This window comes from Entelurus aequoreus, linkage group LG01, assembly GCF_033978785.1.
Source record: "Entelurus aequoreus isolate RoL-2023_Sb linkage group LG01, RoL_Eaeq_v1.1, whole genome shotgun sequence".
NCBI lineage: Eukaryota > Metazoa > Chordata > Actinopteri > Syngnathiformes > Syngnathidae > Entelurus > Entelurus aequoreus.
The window spans coordinates 22,592,965-22,615,250 of record NC_084731.1 but is presented as its reverse complement, the minus strand read 5'-3'; the positions used below and the strand labels follow the sequence as shown (position 1 = coordinate 22,615,250).

General features: G+C 37.4%; 1 protein-coding gene across 4 annotated transcripts in view; it reads right to left on the bottom strand.

Moving 5' to 3' along the window:
* Positions 1-346: 346 nt before the first annotated feature.
* The window catches only part of shq1 (SHQ1, H/ACA ribonucleoprotein assembly factor), a 130,850-nt gene continuing 108,910 nt past the window's right edge, over positions 347-22,286 (bottom strand). For all 4 annotated transcript variants that reach the window (XM_062045859.1, XM_062045867.1, XM_062045851.1 and 1 more), the window contains one exon: positions 347-1,432. In XM_062045859.1, coding sequence (XP_061901843.1) covers positions 898-1,432 — 535 coding nt within the window. In that variant the 3' untranslated portion in view covers positions 347-897. The remainder of the gene's footprint in view (positions 1,433-22,286) is intronic.

Here is a 22,286-nt window from a genome sequence, read left to right as displayed (position 1 = left end):
GATTAAAATGTTGGGATGGGACATTTCAAAATGATGTGGTAGGCCAATATAAAGTTATGGGTTGGTCCACTTTAAAATTATGTGGAAGACCACTATAAATTATGTGGCAGACCATGTTAAAATGATGTGACATGCTACTTTAAATTATGGGATCGGCCAATTTAAAATGACATGGTCAGCCACTTTAAAATGATATGGTGTGCCATATCATGTGCATATTATTTATCAAACCTTGTTCATGAGGAAGGAACCATTCAGTTTTTCCAACAGCAGACAGTTTAAAATTAATCAATACATGACATTAAAATGGATGGATGGGTATTTTCTCAAAAAAGCCACTAGAATGCATATTTGGTATCAATTTATTTCAAGTAAATACAAGAGCTTACAGAGTCACTAACAGTATTTGTATACAACATAAAACATGTCAGGAAAATAACTTGTCACCAGAAATCTTGGTAAATATCTCAAACATAAAGTAGTACCTCATCTTTCATACTCCCCACTTTTAGCTGAACATTCTCACCATAATTAGATTTGTATACAATTTTAGTACAAGAACCTTAGAATAGTAAAGGTAAAAGTGATGTTAAATGCTCTTTTATCCATTTCTATTGTCCTTTATTTGTATTTTCTGCATGTAAAACTACAATTATCCTAAAAGAAATGCACATTGTGTTTACATTTTCAGATGTCTGGAACAAATGAATTGGTTTTACATGATTTCTTACGGGAAACACCGATTCACTCTTTATTAGATTTGACCTTCTGGAACAAAAAACATAGGTACCACTTTATGTATACTCAATGATGCTAAAGGAAGAAAAAAATGATTTATGAAATATGAATAAAGTACTTACAAGTACACGATGAAATATCTGAGGGTTTACATCCAGGTTACATTTCAAAAAGCCCATCAGGGGATGAATCTTCCTGTGTTTTAATGATGAGCAGAGCGTTATTCTGCTGACTCGGCTCTAATAAAGTCCCTCCTGCTGCTGCGCTCGTCTTCGCCTGTGAAAGCTTCCTCTCCTCTTCAGGACTGCTGCGTGCGTCTTGAGTGATTCTCAGCTCCCCGAGCTCTTGGATGAGTGGCCTGGTGCCTTCTGAGGCGGGTGGGAAAGCGTTGACGTTGCCGTCCGCTGACGGGAGCGTGACGCTCTGCTGTGGGATGGCGCAGACGGGGGAGGAGGGGTGCAGAGGGCTGTCCTTAGATGACTCTCCTCCCCCTCCGCCCGGGGTCGCACACTCCTCGTCTTCTTGGGAGGAGTTGCTGTCACTGCAAACGCTCCCTGAAGCACTCTTGGAGCTTCCTTCCTCCTCGGCAACCATTGAGGCTGCCTCTTCCAGCTCCTCAAGCTCCAGCTCCAAGTCTTTTTTCTGGAGGGAGGCTTTTTGTAGCGTTGCTGCCAGGGCTGACAACTTTTCAGACCTATGAGACAGACGGATCCACTTTACTAGTAATTGTTGTTTAAGTTTATTTTCAAACATGCAAACTGTTACAATATGATACATTATGTTTTTTTTTACATGTTGTCTCTCTTCTGACATGTCCGAAAAGAAGTAGGAAGAAGCAAAGCTTATTAATCCTACCTCTTTTTGTATCTTATCAATTACTAACACATATGTTCACTTCCTGTTCTTATTTTATAACACAAATTACGTCAATGAACTATAAATACATTAGTTGTCTTGAATAAATAGTTCAGCTTTCTGGGTGGTTGGGACCGAACTTTGTTTCTCGCACATACTCGGAGACAAATATATTGCACACACACACACACACACACACACACACACACACACACACACACACACACACACACACACACACACACACACACACACACACACACACACACACACACACACACACACACACACACACACACGCGCGCGCGCACACGCGCACACGCGCACACACACACACGGTACATACATACATACACACACACACACACACACACACGCGCGCGCACACACACACACGGTACATACATACATACACGGTACATACATAAACATACACACACGGTACATACATCGTACATACAGACATACATAAACATACACACACTGTACATACATCGTACATACATACATACATACATACATACATACATACATACATACATACATACATACATACATACATACATACATGCATGCATACATACATACATACATTCATAAACATACACACACGGTACATACATACACAGTACATACATAAATACATAAACATACACACAAGGTACATACATACATAAACATACACACGGTACATACATACATACATAAACATACACAGATGGTACATACATACACGGTACATACATACATAAACATACATACACGGTACATACATACATATATACATAAACATACATACACGGTACATACACACATAAACATACACACACAGTACATACATACACGGTACATACATACATACATACATACATACACAGTACATACATACATAAACACACACACACGGTACATACATACATAAACATACACACACGGTACATACATACATAAACATACACACACGGTACATACATCCACTGTACATACATACATACATACATACATACATGGTACATACATACATACACAGCGTGGCGAAGTTGGTAGAGTGGCTGTGCCAGCAATCGGGGTGTTGCTGGTTACTGGGGTTCAATTCCCACCTTCTACCTTCCTAGTCACGTCCGTTGTGTCCTTGGGCAAGACACTTCACCCTTTGCCTCTGATGGCTGCTGGTTAGCGCCTTGCATGGCAGCTCCCGCCATCAGTGTGTGAATGTGTGTGTGAATGGGTAAATGTGGAAATACTGTCAAAGCGCTTTGAGTACCTTGAAGGTAGAAAAGCGCTATACAAGTATAAACCATTTATTTATCATTAATTACATACATGCATACATACGTACATAAAAACACACGGTACATACATACATAAAAGTACACACACACGGTACATACATACATACACGGTACATACATACATAAACATACACACATAGTACATACGTACATACATACATACATACATATACACTACCGTTCAAAAGTTTGGGGTCACATTGAAATGTCCTTATTTTCAATTAATATATATATATATATATATATATATATATATATATATATATATATATATATATATATATATATATATATATATATACCCACATATATACACACTACCGTTCAAAAGCTTGGGGTCACATTGAAATTTCCTTATTTTTGAAGGAAAAGCACTGTACTTTTCAATGAAGATAACTTTAAACTAGTCTTAACTTTAAAGAAATACACTCTATACATTGCTAATGTGGTAAATGACTATTCTAGCTGCAAATGTCTGGTTTTTGGTGAAATATCTACATCGGTGTATAGAGGCCCATTTCCAGCAACTATCACTCCAGTGTTCTAATGGTACAATGTGTTTGCTCATTGGCTCAGAAGGCTAATTGATGATTAGAAAACCCTTGTGCAATCATGTTCACACATCTGAAAACAGTTTAGCTCGTTACAGAAGCTACAAAACTGACCTTCCTTTGAGCAGATTGAGTTTCTGGAGCATCACATTTGTGGGGTCAATTAAACGCTCAAAATGGCCAGAAAAAGAGAACTTTCATCTTAAACTCGACAGTCTATTCTTGTTCTTAGGAATGAAGGCTATTCCACAAAATTGTTTGGGTGACCCCAAACTTTTGAACGGTAGTGTACATACAAACATACACACACGGTACATACATATACGGTACATACATACATAAACATACACACACATGGTACATACATACATACATACATACATAAACACACACGGTACATACATACACGCACGGTACATACGTACATACATAAACACACACGGTACATACATACACACACGGTACATACATACATACATAAACACACACAGTACATACATACACACAAGGTACATACATACATACATAAACACACACGGTACATACATACATACATAAACACACACGGTACATACATACACACACGGTACATACATACATACATACATACATAAACACACACAGTACATACATACACACACGGTACATACATACATACATACATAAACACACCCAGATTCCGAACTAACAAAGGTCTTAACTCATTCTCTTTCTATGCCACATCAATGTGGAATGCGCTCCCTACAGGTATAAAAGAAAGGGCATCTCTATCCTCCTTCAAAACCGCAATAAAAGTTCACCTCCAGGCAGCTACAACCCTAAACTAACACCCTCCCCGGATTGCTAATAATCAAATGTAAACAATCAAATGCAGATACTTTTTCTTTTTCTTATGCCTTCTGATCTCTCTCTCTCTCTCTCTCTCTCTCTCTCTCTCTCTCTCTCTCTATGTCCACTACTTGATGTCCATATCCCCCCCCACCCCACACCCCTGATTGTAAATAATGTAAATAATTCAATGTGATTATCTTGTGTGATGACTGTATTATGATGATAGTATATATGATAGTATATATCTGTATCATGAATCAATTTAAGTGGACCCCGACTTAAACAAGTTGAAAAACTTATTCGGGTGTTACCATTTAGTGGTCAACTGTACGGAATATGTACTTCACTGTGCAACCTACTAATAAAAGTCTCAATCAATCAATCAAAACGGTACATACATACACACACGGTACATACATACACACACGGTACATACATACATACATAAACACACACGGTACATACATACACACATACATTCACTGTACAAACATACACTCATGCATACAATCTCGTTTCATCAAACATACAGTATTAACATTCCCCCGCTCCCCCAAAATGCTAAAGCTTAACCTATTTCTACCATAACAATGTATAAGGTTAATATAGTCCGCTCCTCTTCCTTCCCCCTTAATTATCTGCTTTCTTTTGTAATTCAAGTATTCATTACATTTATGTATTGTTGCATTTGAAGCAATTGTAATGTTGATAGAGGTAATTATTATTCATGATCAACTATCCATTTGTATTGGTATTTTTATTGCTTCATTTGTAGTGCAATAATGTTCATTGTCATTTTTTTGTTATTAGTATCTACTTCATTAACTGGTTCTTTGTTATAATTTTCCATATCATGGATGTACGTATCCTATTTCTTATTATTTTCCATATCATAGATGTACATATCCTATGTGCTGATGGAGTTCTGTTGTTGTCTCTTTGTTTTATCCCCCTCGTCCTTGCAAATTTCCCGTCTGTCTTTTTTTGTTCTTTTTCTTTCTATCGCCTTCAAACATGAAATACATCCATTTAATAAAGTCAAATACAAATAAGGCAAAGAGAGAAATAACCCACACTTCTCTTGTGTGAAGTAAATCTGTACAGCAGATATGGGCATCTACATCAACAATATGATTTGCCTGAGTGGGCATGTTAAACAAAAAATACAAGCGATAACCGAATCTTCATTTTTAATCCTGTTTAGAGTGTCGGATTACAAGTGTGTTGAAACCCTAAAACCGACCCCAGTGGATTTGGGTGACATGTGCTTGGCCTGTTGCCACAGTAATTACAAGCTGACCTCTGTGGGTCACTAGCATTTACACTGCGTCATTTCAATATGGGAGGTATACGTCTGAATGGGGGGTGGGGTGGGGGGACTCTTTGGCTGTCATTAACATTTTAAATTAAGTTCATTATTGCTGGTTGCTACCGGGCCCTTAGTAATCAATTTCATTTTAAGCGTGTACCGTAATTTCCAGGCTATAGGTCTATTCTCCCACGCTTGGAACCCTGCGCTTTATACAATGCTGTTACTAATTTATGGACTTATCAGGGTTCACTAGCTGCACATGCCGCCAATAAATTTAGCCTGCTCACATCAGACCAATGAAATTGTTCAATTTAAATCAGGGGTGTCCAAAGTGCGGCCCGGAGGCCATTTGCGGCCCGCAGCTAATTGTTTAGCGGCCCGCCACACATTCTGGAAATGCTATTGCAAAAATTAAAAATAAACATTGAAAAAAGTGGAATGAGGTGAAATCTAAAGAGGAAAAGTTGCAATGTTAACACAGAGCTGCCACGCAGGCTGTTTGTTTTTCTTTATTTTGCTTTTTTTGCCATTGCTAAAAAAAATTTTTTTTTTTTTTTTTTAAATTCAATGTTATAATCAATTATTGACCTATTCAAGACTCCAATTACTTCAAATATTTCGCTTTAAAATGTTTTATGTGGAAAATATTGCATATTTTGTGTGGTTGCCATATAAAAACAATGTTTTCTTTGACATAAGAGCATAAAACAAACAGGACATATATATCTGAAGTTGATCTCGTAATTTAAGTGTTGAAAGTAAAACAAATATATGATAAAAATGTATCACTATATGAGTAGGGGACCTTTTGGATCCCAAATATATCTAATGAGATTTTATTTATCTTTTCACTGTGATTGATCACAAATAATAATGAATTAAAATCAATGGTGTCCTGCATTACAGTGTTTCCCACATATTCATTTATTTGTCGCGGCCCGCCACGAAAGAATTAAGGCCGCCACAAATAGATTTTTTTTAAAAATTTAATTTAATTTAATTTATTTTTTATTTTTTTGTCCTGTCCAGCTTCTCAGGCAAATCATATAGTTGATGTAGATGCCCATATCGGCTGTTCAGATTTACTTTACAAAAGAGAAGTGTAGGATCAAGATTTTTGGAGCTCTTTGTTCAGTGGATCAGATGTTTGATGAAGCTTTGTGTCTATCTACCACCACTACTGTTTTCTGTTTATTTGTTACTGACTGTGGCAGGACACCTCTGCCTCTGTTTCACTTTATGTTGCTGGTAAATAATATGGTTGTAGTAGTAGGCTAAAGTTAAATTATTTAGTATGCACTAATTAAAGGGGCAGAGCTTTAAGAGACATTTTAGCTTTTATATTTTTATAAGATATATTTTTTGTAAGAACCACAATTAATAAATATATTTCAGTGAATAACTTATTGTTCAAATCTGTATATAAATATGTACATAATGTGTTGTAATTATATTGTAAAATGGATGGATGGATGGACGTTTAAAACAAAACTGTTATTATTAATTAGTAAGTATACATTTTTTGAGCCTTTTTAGAGAAAATCATATCATTGTAGTAAATTATGCAAATTGCTCGATGATGTCATGGTGACCACGCCCATAGCCACGCCCCCACCGCCACAGGTATCTTGGCAGTTTATGGGAAACACTGCATTATTGATCTTTTTAAGGTTTCAATTACTTCACATCAAACATTGCTTTCTGAATGTTTTGGGCGGTGGGGAAAATACTGTATATTTCAGTTTTACTATAAAAAACAAAGTTGTCTTTGACAGAAAAGGCATAAAACCTTTTTTTTTAAACATTATATCAACCTGAAGTTGATATAGAGATTTACTGTAAGCGTTTAAATAAATAAAAATAATAATAATTTGACTTATTTTTAACATTTTAATGACTGAGACCCTTTATATTTATATATTTTGTTATGATTTGAAAATGAAAAATATCAAAATGGCCCCCACATGCTTTAATTTTTTTCGTGTGCGGCCCTCAATGGAAAAAGTTTGGACACCCCTGATTTAAATCAAAGGCACTCTCACAATCATTAAAAATAATAATCCAATAGAAAACACATTTTTATGGATATGTAAATTCATTCAGTTATAAACATTCATTGACTTTCTTCTTTCATTCATGGATCTAAATTTTACCGCTGCCGGTAGTTTTTTATATATTTTCAGAATGTGTTTGTTCTTTTTTTGGCCAAAGTAAGACAAAGAAAACAATCTGAAGTTGCCATTATTTTTGTAGTTTTAATGCCATGATTTTAATAGTCCGCCCCGCGTGTGCACAGATCTTCCTCCATGCGGCCCCTGAGCTAAAATGAGTTTGACACCCCTGAACTAGAGGTTCGAAGAACTAAAAGTTAGGTGGAAAATGGCCTCATGTTGCAGGCACTGTCATTTGTTAAATGTGTGCATGAATACACTTCTTCATACGTCTTCAGCCTGATTTGTATAAACTACCCTGAACTGTGATAGAAACGCAAACCACACACTTCCACAGGAACCTATAGATCCAGGAAATAGACGTTCCAGGAACCAAAAGTTAGGTGGAAAAGAGCTATATTACAGGCACTGTCTTTTTTTTTTTTTTTTTGTGAATGAATACCAACACCTGTGTAAATATTTCATGGTTACACAGGTTTACACTGTGGTTAATAAATGTACAAAATAAAATGTGTCCAAAAATAAGTGGGTTCAGCTTGTATTTAGGTTCGCTCTATAGTCCGGAATTTATGGTAATTGTTTTTACTGGAATGACAAATGAACACCTTGGGAAAAAAAGACTTGACAAACTGAAAATGACTAAATGATGACACTAAACGATGACGGTAGCTTTGCCTGATGACTGCTGAATAAGGTCGGAATGAATCTTGTTTGGAGTATCCAACAGTGCGACTGAGGCCAGAGAGGCTGCTGCAGAACAGCCACTTCAAAGAGCACTCCGTATTCTCTTACCCCCGTGGGAAGTCATTATTGCGTTAGCGTTGGAGGAGCAAGCTTGTTTCCCCTCCCCTCCCGTGCTCTGTGGTGGGAGTAGCTTGGCCTGTGGTGAATACAAAAGCTCTGTCCAAGAGGGGGTGGGATAACGTTATCCACAATCCAGTCATTACCACGCCGCTGTTGTGACTAGCCTTCGTTAAACTGAGAAGGGCTGGCTCTTTCCAGCTCGGAAAAACTTCTAGTGAGACAAAGACGCCTCCATCTGCCAAAGTGTTTTGTTGAAAACGGGAGGAAATGGTGTGTGTGTGTCTGACTGTGCAGGGACTGTATAAAACAGTTCAATTACAATCTGGCGTTCCTTTCATCGTTATTAGGAAGAGAAACGAAATCAACATGTCGGTCGGTGCTCTTCAAAATACTCCAGATAAAGCCTGTCTTCAGATGTAAGAATCTATGTCATTGGAGCACCAGATTTCCTGAAAGTAACCATCAATGCATCTTTCACGTTCTGGGAAATAAAATCCAGAACTATGACTGAATACCGGAACAATCAGACCACCGGATTTCCAAAGATAAAGAAAAACACAAGTCTTCCTTCTGAAAACTTGTCTTATAGATCTTTAACATTTTCCAGGGCAAGGACCTCCAAACTGATGGCGAGAAGGAGCAAGATACTGTTATATCTTGTAAGAAATTATGGTTGCATTTTACTTTAAACTGGTCCTAAAAGTACCTTGTTTAAGAATCTATGTCATTGGAGCACCAGATTTCCAGAAAGTAACCATAAATGCATCTTTCACGTTCTGGGAAATAAAATCCAGAACTATGACTGAATACCGGAACAATCAGACCACCGGATTTCCAAAGATAAAGACAAACACAAGTCCTCCTTCTAAAAACTTGTCTTATAGATCTTTAACGTTTTCCAGGGCAAGGACCTTCAAACTGATGGTAAGAAGGAGCAGGGGCCCCCTACTGTTATATCTTGTAAGAAATTATGGTTGCATTTTACATTAAACTGGTCCTATAAGTACCTTGTTTAAGAATCTATGTCATTGGAGCACCAGATTTCCTGAAAGTAACCATAAATGCATCTTTCACGTTCTGGGAAATAAAATCCAGAACTATGACTGAATACCGGAACAACCAGACCACCGGATTTCCAAAGATAAAGAAAAACAAGTCTTCCTTCTGAAAACTTGTCTTATAGATCTTTAACATTTTCCAGGGGAAAGACCTTCAAACTGATGGCGAGAAGGAGCAAGGGCCCCCTTCTGTTATATCTTCTAAGAAATTATGGTTGCATTTTACATTAAACTGGTCCTATAAGTACCTTGTTTAAGAATCTATGTCATTGGAGCACCAGATTTCCTGAAAGTAACCATAAATGCACCTTTCACGTTCTGGGAAATAAAATCCAGAACTATGACTGAATACCGGAACAATTAGACCACCGGATTTCCAAAAGATAAAGAAAAACACAAGTCTTCCTTCTGAAAACTTGTCTTATATATCTTTAACGTTTTCCAGGGCAAGGACCTTCAAACTGATGACGAGAAGGAGCAGGGGCCCCCTACTGTTATATCTTGTAAGACATTATGGTTGCATTTTACATTAAACTGGTCCTATAAGTACCGGTACCTTGTTTAAGAATCTATGTCATTGGAGCACCAGATTTCCTGAAAGTAACCATAAATGCACTTTTCACGTTCTGGGAAATAAAATCCAGAACTATGACTGAATGCCGGAACAATCAGACCACCGGATTTCCAAAAGATAAAGAAAAACACAAGTCTTCCTTCTGAAAACTTGTCTTATAGATCTTTAACGTTTTCCAGGGCAAGGACCTTCAAACTGATGGCGAGAAGGAGCAGGGGCCCCCTACTGTTATATCTTGTAAGAAATTATGGTTGCATTTTACATTCAACTGGTCCTATAAGTAGCTTGTTTAAGAATCTGTCATTGGAGCACCAGATTTCCTGAAAGTAACCATAAATGCACCTTTCACGTTCTGAGAAATAAAATCCAGAACTATGACTGAATACTGGAACAATCAGACCACCGGATTTCCAAAAGATAAAGAAAAACAGAAGTCTTCCTTCTGAAAACTTGTCTTATAAAACTTATCTTATAAGAAAGTATGGTTGCATTTTACATTAAACTGGTCCTATAAGTACCTTGTTAGTGTGTAATACTAACGATATTCAAATAACAGTACTGTGCCGCTTAACAGCAAGCAACTAGCTTTAACTGCCCGCTGGCAACTAGTGCGCTAATCACTAGCAGACAACCAACATGCTAATCACCAGCTGGCAACTAGAGTGCTATTCGCTAGCTGACAACTACTGCGCTAAATGCTCACTGGCAACTACCAAACCCCCAAATAATAAATAATAATAGATAACCAGCGTGGTAATCGCTAGCTGACAACTAGGGCAGTTAATTGCCAACTGACAACTAGAGTGCTAACCGTTAGCTAGCAACTAGGGCGCTAATCGCTAGCGGGTAACACACTGATCGCAAAGACGGCTAGAGCGCTAATCACTAGCCATCATAACTGCGAACATGTGTATAATAATGTCATTATTCCAATTCAACTTGATGACAGTGTGTTGGCTCAATGTGAAAAAATTGCAGAGGAAGAATATTTTTAAACTCTCACAGCCCCCATGCTCTGCGGACCCCCGTTGAAGACCTCTGTTCTTGATTATAGATCCATCCATCCATCCATTCATTTTCTACCGCTAATTCCTATAGATGTCTCAGAAAATGATCTGCTGTACAAACTCACTGTTACACAATTGCATCATGAGGCATAGATCCGAAATACGTTACATGACTGATCAAATGTGAATGAGTCACAGACAATAGGTATTTACAGCACAAAAAAATGGTAAATGTAAAATAATTGCATAAATCTCTCAATCATTTAAATTCAAATTTTTTTGGAACATTTTCAAACTTTACAAGCACATATTTTGCTCAAGTGATAAACTGTCCAAAAGAGGTGGGTAGAAGCAGAACTTTGGTCTCACCCCTGTGCCATAATCAGCAGGAAGAAAATAAGCTTCTCTTTGTTACAAGCCAAGCCTCATTGAAAGAACGGACATGTGGCTCACGGCCAAATTCTAAAGAGTCTAATCGCTTCATAGGGACCATAACTTATATTTCTCCCAGAGCTTGGAAATTGGCTCCACAGTAGAGGGTGACAGAGAAACAGTATCTTAATTCTTCCATATGTCTTGCTTGTATGGATAAATTGACATGAAGAATCTTTGAGTGGTCCAAAGTGCTGCCCGGGGGCCGATTGCAGCCCATAGCTTTATTTTATTAGAACATTACACAGAAAAACTAAGAAAAAATACAAGTGCCCTGATACTCCGAAAAATGCGACCTAAAAACCAAAATGGCGAAAAACCTTGAGGATTTCGGTGCGTCCTGTCACAAACATGGGCACAATTTAATTTTTTTTGCAAGATATGGTAAGTTTTCGAGTGTGCCAAAGCCCTAAACAAGGTTTCAGTTGGCGGAATAATAATATTTGTAAAGAATAATAACCAGAAATGTAATATCTCAAAATGAATATTGATAATCAATTCAGATTAGATATTGCACTAATTTTCTTAGTTTCCTCCTGTAACACAAAGCTAAGTTGTGAATGTTTTCCTCAGATAAACTGACCCTAAGCAGAATTTTATTTTGAGCTCCCGCCCCATTACAATATTGCACTTTTTTATTTATTTATGTGAAACAATTTTTATACCTCTTTAATCAAAATTTAATTTTATTAGCTACATTTGCAACACGGGGCCCTAAGAACAGCACATGATCTGCGTTTAGGGAAGAGCACACCCTATAGTGCAGCATATATTGATCGATCTACATTATATTGGTTTTAAGATCTTTAATGTACAAATTATATAAAATTGGCCGCTGCATCCTTAATTTTTTATGGAAGTGGCCCTCACTAGAAAAGGTTTGGACACCCTTAGTTTAGATACGTATACGAGGTACTTCAGTCTTGGGTAAAGCGGCAACGTTTTATTTTACAGCATTGAAACATCGGTACTTTGGTTTTTGTTTGTAATCCGTTCCAAAAATAAAAACAAAGCAATTTTTCGCAAAGATAATTATGCAAATCCAATAAATTTGTTCATGACAGCCAAAAATGCTTCGCTAGGCGTTCTTTCTTGAATTCAATTGTTTTCTTTCTTATTGAAGTGCTGGCACTCAAAAAATAATTTTTTGCCCCATGGTGGTTTATCTTGCACTTTTTAAATAAAAACGGCACATTAATGGAGACACCAGCATTTTATGGTATAACATGCGAGCAAAAAAAATTGTTTGTTACGTGCGATGATTGACCGTACGATAACCAAGACAATCTACGAAAACCGAGTCAAAATAATTTTGGTGAAAGTTTGTGCTGAAAACAGGAAGCATACGAAAAGTGGGATGAAAAAAATCTGACGCACCACTTTATTTTATGGTATGTTGTGTATGTGTACAAATAATCCAAAAAGCGTATCCATAATTTGTTGTTTTGGGTTTCTGTCGCTTAAGAATGACATTTTTTAACCATGCTGGTTGGATAGTTCTGATTTTTCCTTTTAAATAAAAACTGAAAGGTTGTATAGGTTGTATCTTGGCTCATAAATAAGCGAGGCTTGAAGTGGTGATCAAGCGAGCATCTGTTGTCAAAGAGTTCTAGGCGGCATTTTGCCTTTCTGGCAGAAAAATGCCCTATGCTTGCATTGTTATAGGCTATTAAAACCATTCAAATTGCGAAAAAGAAAAAAGTTTCTTCAGAGTTTCTCGAGAGGTAATCAAGAAGGGTAAAAAAGTGCAGGATATTGCGAAGGAACAACGAGAAACGCACAAGTTTGCACTAATCACTGTTTTAAAGGTTTGTTTGACATACATTTAACGTTTAGTATTTCCCATTTAAGTATTACCTTTGTATTTTATCTTGTTTTGGAATTGTTTATTAAGAAATAAATAAAGCTTTCAGAAAATACACAATGTTGAAATCTAGTTATATTTTGATAAAGAAGCGGGAAATCACACATACTCATAACGCGTGCGACTGGTTATCTTTATGAGTGGTTGACATAACGGGAAAATTAAAAACAGAGTGAATCAAGCCTATCGAGTGCTTCTCCCAGATTGTTTATAAGGCCTCGTCCTCGCAAGACACAACATTAAATCATGAAATGCAACCTTACCCGAGCAAAAACGATTGATCTGGAAGTGTCTTGATACCAATTTCCAAGCTTTCATCGGTTTTGTCGTGTAAAATGACATTTAGAGCATCAGATAGTTCAACATGTCTGGGAACACGTCCGACAGATAATCCTTGAGATCACACAATAAATATATTTTTGATAATTTATAGCGATTAATTCTGTTGCATAGTTAGATTTTTTGCTCACATCTGCTTTTAGCGACCAGGGGCCGTACTTATCAAGCTTCTTAGAGTGCCATTTTACACTTAAGTCCTGAGAATTTGCGAAATTTAGTCCTACTTTCAAACTTAAGAATAAAAGCTTTTTATCAACGTTCTTAAGTCTAAGAATCACTCCTACTCTCCACGATATTTAAGAGACCTTCAGAGGTGTCTTAAGTGGTTAGGAGTTGCCAGCAGGGGATGGCACTGAGGCGAGAGAGACGTGCGCGAACGTTCAGGGAACGGAACAATGTTTTTTTGATGACGAGCAGCTGATCAAACGGTATCGTTTAGACAGAGCGGATATTATTTTTGTCACAGATTTAATACTTTTCGATTCTTTGTTGATTTTTGCATGTGGCTGCAGTGGGCTAGTATATATAGAGCCACCCACACCAGTTTCAAATTAGTTGCCTAATTAATGAATTGGAAAGAAAATGTTATGACAGTAGCGTATGTGTGTGGCCGTGAGGTGAGTGACGTCAGTGAGTGTGGGCGATAGAAGAGAGGGAGCGGTAGCGTGAGTGCCGGCGGGGACTAGTTTGTTTTGTATTATTTTGTAGTTTATTGTCAAAATATACACTCCCATTGTCCACTTAAATATTTCCAAGATATTTCTTTATTCTTAGACAACGGATTCCCTTCCGTGATTGGTCATTTCTATGGACACAGAAATGACGTCACCTAAAATTCCGTTTACGGCACATAGTAATGTCGTAATTCAGCTCTGAGTGTGACACTTAAGATTCAGTCCTACACTTCGCTGAAAGTGTGAGTAAGACGCTTGATAACTAACTTTTAAGTGCAGCTTTCAGCGAATAATTTATTTACTCTTAAGTCAACTCTTAGCAGACTTCTTAGGAGTAATTCTAAGAAGCTTGATAAGTACGGCCCCAGATCTAGGCCCTTTACGTACTCAGATAGTTTGCTGCACAGTACCCATATTGGTTTGGTTGACCACAACTTTCTTCACCGGAAGTAAACTGGTCAGAAACAAGTCACATGACTGGATACAACCTATTCAGGGTATTTGAGAGGCTGTGGTTTAGACTAATCAATAAATGTAATGTAATAAGTGGAGTGGCTAATTATGTAAACAGTGGCTAACTACATATAGAGGCTAAAATGCTGGAGTGGCACCACGCTGAGAGAAAATGTGGATTACTTATCAGTTTTATCTGTGAGATCTTACGTTTTTGTTCTAACCCGCTGGGGTTCTCAGATCACTTCTAGTGCTGAGGGATGTATGATATAATTAATGTGTGTTATCCCCTTTGAAGCCATTTAGATTGAACAAAAGTGTTCCGATTCTTCCAAGACATAATCTCATCACTTGCAGAACAATCTTCTAATAAACTTGTACCGGATTCAGGGAATTACACATCACATTAGAGAGTCATACATGAGGGCAAACAAAGTAGACAGAAAATATCATAAACGTATATAATAAATAAATACTTGTATATACTTTTTGAGTTTTGAGCATTCACCAAGGCTTTTGTCATACAGAGCCTCAGCTAACAGTTTTTTTTTAGGGGGAAAGTGCTGTCTCTCGGCTAATTGTTATGCTTTAGCTTGCAAGCAAAAATTTGTGTTATGAGCCAACCCACTGCTAGTTGGCACCGCCCTAAAATCCGACCAAAACACTCAGTGTACCACATGCTCATTAGCTTGCAGCAAATGGGTGGCAAACAAGTCAAGATTTCTTTTTTCAACCATGGGAACGAAGAAGTTGAGTGTGAAGGACAGTACTGAGAAGAAGAAGGAGGAGCGATTGAACTGAAGAAAGAAGTCATAGAAAAACATGAGTAAGGTGTGCGTGTAGCTTGGCAAAGCAGTACGGGCACATAATTGTTACTGAATCAGAAGGAGTCGACAAAAGCTATTATATTGCCAGCCAATTAAAAATAATTTGAGCACATAAAACTTTTATTTCAATTACGATTACGAGCTTCACCACAAAACAAATCAAACCCATAAAGCTGAGGTACCACTGTACTTGCAATAATTTGTTTCATTTATGTGCTTAGTTTGTATCTATGTATCTGGGAAAGATTACTTGGATTTACAATATTTCTTATAGGAAAATTGCTTTGGTTTTTGTACAATACTTTCTTCCCATCCGGTATTTCAACCAATCATGTTGCGGGGAATTTATAGTGCCCTCCTACTACAACAACTAAAAATCAGTAGAATTGGCGTTTACTTTTTTTAAATGGTTCTTAGGTATGCATGGGGCACTTGTAATACAGGATAGACGATTTATGGAGAGATTGGAAAAAGAAAAACTCTCCATTTCCGAAACTGAAGACAAAGAGAACAAAAACAAGCACAATACTGTTTTTTCAAAGGTTAGTTCTGTAATTGAATAAAGAAATGATCGTTGAGGAAATCCCATAGTTAGAGCATTACATCAATAAATACAACGGATTACCCAATTTACTTTCATATGCCTGTGTGTGTAGCTTTTTACGTAACTTCTCTCCTTTAATGTGGCTATCTATTAGGGAGATTACGGTAAGTAACAATGTTAGCATAAGGACTCTTTTTCATGGAAAATTTGAATGTGTAGTCAATGTGGCGGCTGTTTTTTTCCCCCATTGATCGCCAGCACTTTGCATCAACATGCAGACAATTTGTGCCTTCAGAGAAACACATTTCATGAATGTAGTTTTGGGCAAAGTAGTTTAACCCTCTCTTAAGTGATCGCTGTGACAGATTTCCAAAATTGGGAGGGAAAGCTAACCTAATTTTGTCTGAAATTCGAGCAAGTAATTGCAGATCTTCTGCTATCTTTGACAAAAGTGTGGTACATGAGAACAGTAACCAAGGGGGCGTGGCTTGGCGGGCAAAGTCAGAAACTTCCCTTTGGTCTTTGTCTGACCTTTGCGAATGGATTACTAATGAAAAGCAGGAGAGGAGAGGACGGGTGGGAAGATGGGCTGTGCGACCCCTGAAAGAGTTGAGGCAGAAGACGGGCAGAAAGAAAAACCTGGAAATTATGGACTAAAAAAAGCAGACCAATCACACTATGTGGTCCGTGTCGTTAACGCAAAAGATATAATTTTTGGAGGCCCGCGTTATTGTCCACCTTCTGTCAAGCAAGCGATGTGACACGAGAGCGTATTTCAGCCTTTACTGTTCCTGTGTGATGCCTGGTTTTTGTAACCTGACTCTCGCCAGATCCTTGTGGTTCGCTGAGCTCCACACAAGGATCTGGGACTTCTCAATAGATAATGCATTTCAGAAGGCAGGGCCTTGTAAAAAAAACAATCTTTGTATGTGATTGGATAAACCACTTGTCCGTTATCTTGAATGACGTGCTACTTCAACCACTCACATCGAAATCAACCCGTGACGCTGATGAGAGCGACGCTGGGAAATCCAAAACAGAACAGCCAACATATTGGAAAACGACAGATCGAAAAGCCTACTCAGTGGCCTAGTGGTTAGAGTGTCCGCCCTGAGATCGGTAGGTTGTGAGTTCAAACCCTGGCCGAGTCATACCAAAGACTATAAAAATGGGACCCATTACCTCCCTGCTTGGCATTCAGCATCAAGTGTTGGAATTGGGGGTTAAATCACCGAAAATGATTACCGGGCGCGGCACCGCTGCTGCCCACTGCTCCCCTCACCTCCCAGGGGGTGATCAAGGGGATGGGTCAAATGCAGAGGACAAATTTCACCACACCTAGTGTGTGTGTGACAATCATTGGTACTTTAACTTTAACTCAAACTCACATCGAAATCAACCCGTGACGCTGATGAGAGCGACGCTGGGAAATCCAAAACATAACAGCCGACATATTGGATAACGACAGAGCGAAACGTTAGAGAACGCAGCAATGTCAGTAGACGATCAGCGGGGAGACAATTATAACGACTGGGTTCTACACTCGTCCCATTTCCTTCACCACCAGTGGAGCGATTTGGTAAATCAAGCTCTTGCCGAACCCGGTCGGAAGAAGAGCCAAAACATCCTTGCCACCAATAAATGCCTTCAAAACCGTTCTCTGTTCATCTTTTAAATAATTAATATTCGATCGATGTCTCAAAACAGTTGCAATAGCGGAATCAATGTCAGCACAGGACTCCTCGCTGCGTGCCACCATTGTCGTTTGAATCAAACATTCGCTTCGGCGCTACGACACAGCTATGAAATCCCGCCCGGCGATCCTGATGGTTCATTATTTTTTGCTATCTTGAAGGAGTTTGCATTGCCCTCGATCCCAGATCCTTGTGCGGAGCTCAGCAAACTACAAGGATCTGGTGAGAGTCAGGTTATTGTTTTTGAGTGCTATTGTAAAAAAATATATAGTTAAGGTGGGTTGGGAGATGAAGTTAAAAACATTAAAACTGCACGATCTTGTTAAACCTCAACACTGCTATTGTGACGTGCAAAGCTCATAAGCACATGCTGCCTCGGTCTCTATAGGAGAGGTTCAAACCTAGGGAGAGTCCCTATGACCTCAGAGGTTCAGCTGTCTTTCAGAAAGCAAACATAAGAACAAGCTTAAAAAGTAGATGTGTTTCTGTCAGGGGGGTTCAACTGTGGACCAGCTTGGATGATTCCTTAAAATGTTCCAGATCCATTCACACATTTGAATGAATGAATGAAATAAGTTTATTTCGGTCATATAATCAACCATCAACCATTAACCATTTTGTGTGACCAGTTTAACAGTACAGATTATACATATATAACAATCATACACATTTACACACAAAAAGAAAAGAAAAGAAAAAGCATGACCGAAAAAGGAATAGGCTGAAGCCAAGGCTTATATTTGCCTATCCTATCCCTTCACTGAAAATAAGATTACCTGGAACATCAACGTTAAAAAGAAAAAAAAAATCAATGGGATGAAAGTAATTGTTACTATATTTTATCATTTTCAATTATTTCACCTTTCAATGTTTTCTTAAACCTTAACAAAGAAGTACATGTCTTCAACTCATCACTGAGCTTGTTCCACCATTTAACTCCTAAAACTGAAATACATTTGTATTTTGTATTCGTTCTTGCTTTACCTATTTCAAAAATCCATATCCCCCGTAAATTATAGTTTTCTCCTCTTAATTGAAATAACCTAAGAATACAAGCTGGAAGGCTGTTGTTCTTTACTCGAAACATAATTTCCATTGTTTTTAAAAACACAATATCTGAAAATTTTAACGCATTATAACTTATAAATAATGGATTGGTATGTTCATAGTAGCACGCTTTGTGTATTATTCTAATGACCCTTTTTTGAAGTTTGATTATTGGGTCTACGTTTGTTCTATAAACATTTCCCCAAACTTCAACACAATATGTTAAATATGGAAAAATAAAAGAATAATATAACATATGCAGACATTTCTTATTCAGCATGTGTTTTACTTTATAAAGAATAGCAATGGATTTGGATATTTTTCCCTTTATATATTCAATATGCGGTTTCCAACATAATTTATGATCAATTATTATTCCCAAGAATTTAGTTTCATATACTCTATCGATTTCCACTAGATTTAATTTTAATTTTGCTTCGCAATTTGTCCTTGCACCACTAAACACCATAAATTTAGTTTTCTTATCATTTAATGATAACTTATTAATATCAAACCATTTTTTTTAGCTGAATCAACTCAACCTCTATTATCCTCAACACTTCCTTCAAGTCTTCTCCTGAACAATATACATTTGTATCATCTGCAAACATAATACATTTCAATTTATTAGACACTGAACAAATATCATTTAAATATAGTATAAATAACTTAGGTCCCAATACCGAGCCTTGTCTTCTTGGCTGTGATTTAGTCTTATTAATTTCCACATATTGATTTAAAAAACACTTTAAGACCAATGTTTTGGAAAAATATATCACTCTTGAATCAACACAGTAGTTATTACTATGATCAATGTTAATTAAAAACTAAATGTGGGATATAAATAATAATGGAAGTATAATTGTTTGTTTATAGTATATAATTGGTGCAAAGGTTTAACATGTGTATAAGGATATTTCACATGCCTTTACTGTGTATATATAATTGAACCGTATTTATGTTGTGTACAATGTGTATTTATAATATGTTGTGAAAAGGAATTTTCACAATGTTTGGAAGCTCATCTTGTATTTTACTTTGTTTATAGGGTTAGGCGCAATAAGTGTTCAACTTCAGCCTAAACCCTTTCGGTCTGTAACATTTTTAATTCATGAATGTACAACTGTTTGTTTATGTAAAACTGTTTGTTTATTTTGTTGACCATTGACCGAAGAAATAATAAACTAAAAAACTAAAGTCAGCTTTTGTACAATCCAGTAGCCATGCAGTTTTGAAAAAACTGTACACACTAATGGTACCTAAATATTTGTGTTGCATTCAAGGGCTTGGGAACTTTCACCATGTATAGACAATACGAGCAGACATTTTGTTTTAGAAAGCGCTCTTGATTAAACACAGAGTCGCATCTTTGTTTAGACTGTGTGCGCAAGTGTGTGAGAGTAAGAGGGAGGGCCTGCCCTTTGGCTTAAATCAGAGTGAAGTCTTTACGAGGTTGTAAATCTGAAACGGATGTCTCTGTGGTCATGGGGACGTTATGAGAAGAAATGCATGTGGAACGAAGAGAAGATTAAATAAATCAACCCCTCTCAGGCCTGCAAATAACCATTGATCACGTTGTCCTATTATTTGCAACTGATCGTGTTTTGCCTCATCTGCTGGGACTGATGAGATTCCCAGATGGCACCGAGGGTATAAGATTACATATCATCTTTGTGCTCCACTCCTAAAGATGACTTACTTAGCAGAGACATGACAAATCCTGCACAGGGGAATATATCACAGAGAAGTAAGCAATGCTTATCCCGTCAAACTTGTCACGTTACACAAAAAGGCTGCTGCAACAAAACTGTATATTATAACTGAAAAACGCTGGATTGAAGTGATTGCAACTCATACAGACTTCCCAGCTTACACAAATCGTTAAGTCTGTAAAAATAACAATAAATAACCATGAAATAGCAACATTTTTATTTTGTTATGCTCTGTTACCTCAGGGTTACATTTGGTTGCTCACTCCATAACTACTGGTCATGAAGAGACAAAACTTTCTCATTGGGGCTGCTGGAAAAAACTTCCCAGGCCGATAAAAATAACAGAGGAACAATGACGCAAAATCCAACCAAAATTATGACAGCAGCTCTTTAAAACATGGTTTCATTGCTTCCAGGCATGCTCATGCGCCAAAGCTTGCGTGCTTGTTCCGTCATTGTGGATTAAAGTTAAAAGGAGCGATCCAAAACATTTTACAATAAAGATGTTGCTATTCTCATCCAATCAAGTGTGTTAAATCAGATTTCCGTTACTCATGCACAAATCTAACCACACTCTTCTCTTTGGGAAAACAACTCCATTCTACCAATGATGAGTCAGTATTCATTTTGTGTATTACATTTTCTGTTTCAAATTTGTACAGCAACTTAATTGAAGCATCGTGTAATTTGTTTTGATTTTAAACAAACACCTCTCGCGTCAACATCAGCAGCAGTTGAAAATATCAAAAATAATTGCTTGCACATTTAGTTTTGCCAGGGATGTAAGGAGGATGGGCAATAGAGGATTTTGCAATAAATTGATGGGGCTGGGTAGCCATTGTAGCTGGCCAAAGCTTTTGTTTACATGGCTGTACTGTACCTGCGGTAATCTGAGAGAGCAACAACCTGGATTAAAATGGACCGTCCAAAAGAAAAAAAAATCAATGAACTGTACTGAAACGAACTGTACCCTGTTCCGAATGCTTGATCCCTTAAAAAATAAGTACAATTTGTAGAATTTATTCATATGAGCACGTCCAGTAGACGAGATTTGATTAAGCTAACAAATTTGTCCTGTATCTCGGTCGTTAACGGAGTCAGTTTTTATACGGGCCAAACATTTCAAAATGCAAAGACTCAGAAAGACCAACCAAATTTGGGTGAGTGCAAGATCTCGGAATTTTACATCAAAAAGAGAAGACTGTTGTCCTTTCAGATGTGGGTCAACTTGACCTGTCACTACGTGGTATCTCCTGGGGAAAATTGTTTTAAACTTAATATATTTTAAGTCTGAAATACACTGTGCATTGATGTGGGAAATATTTAAAGTTATCTCAATTATTGATCTATGAACAAGGGTATTTGTTTTTCCCAAGTAATGTACATTGTTCATAACCCGCAGCTAGCTTAGCTAACGCTAACACCCTATTAAATGCTACGTATGCAACGCAAAGGAACATTTTCAGTCAAACTTACCAGTGTGAAAATGCCGTGATGACACCAACAT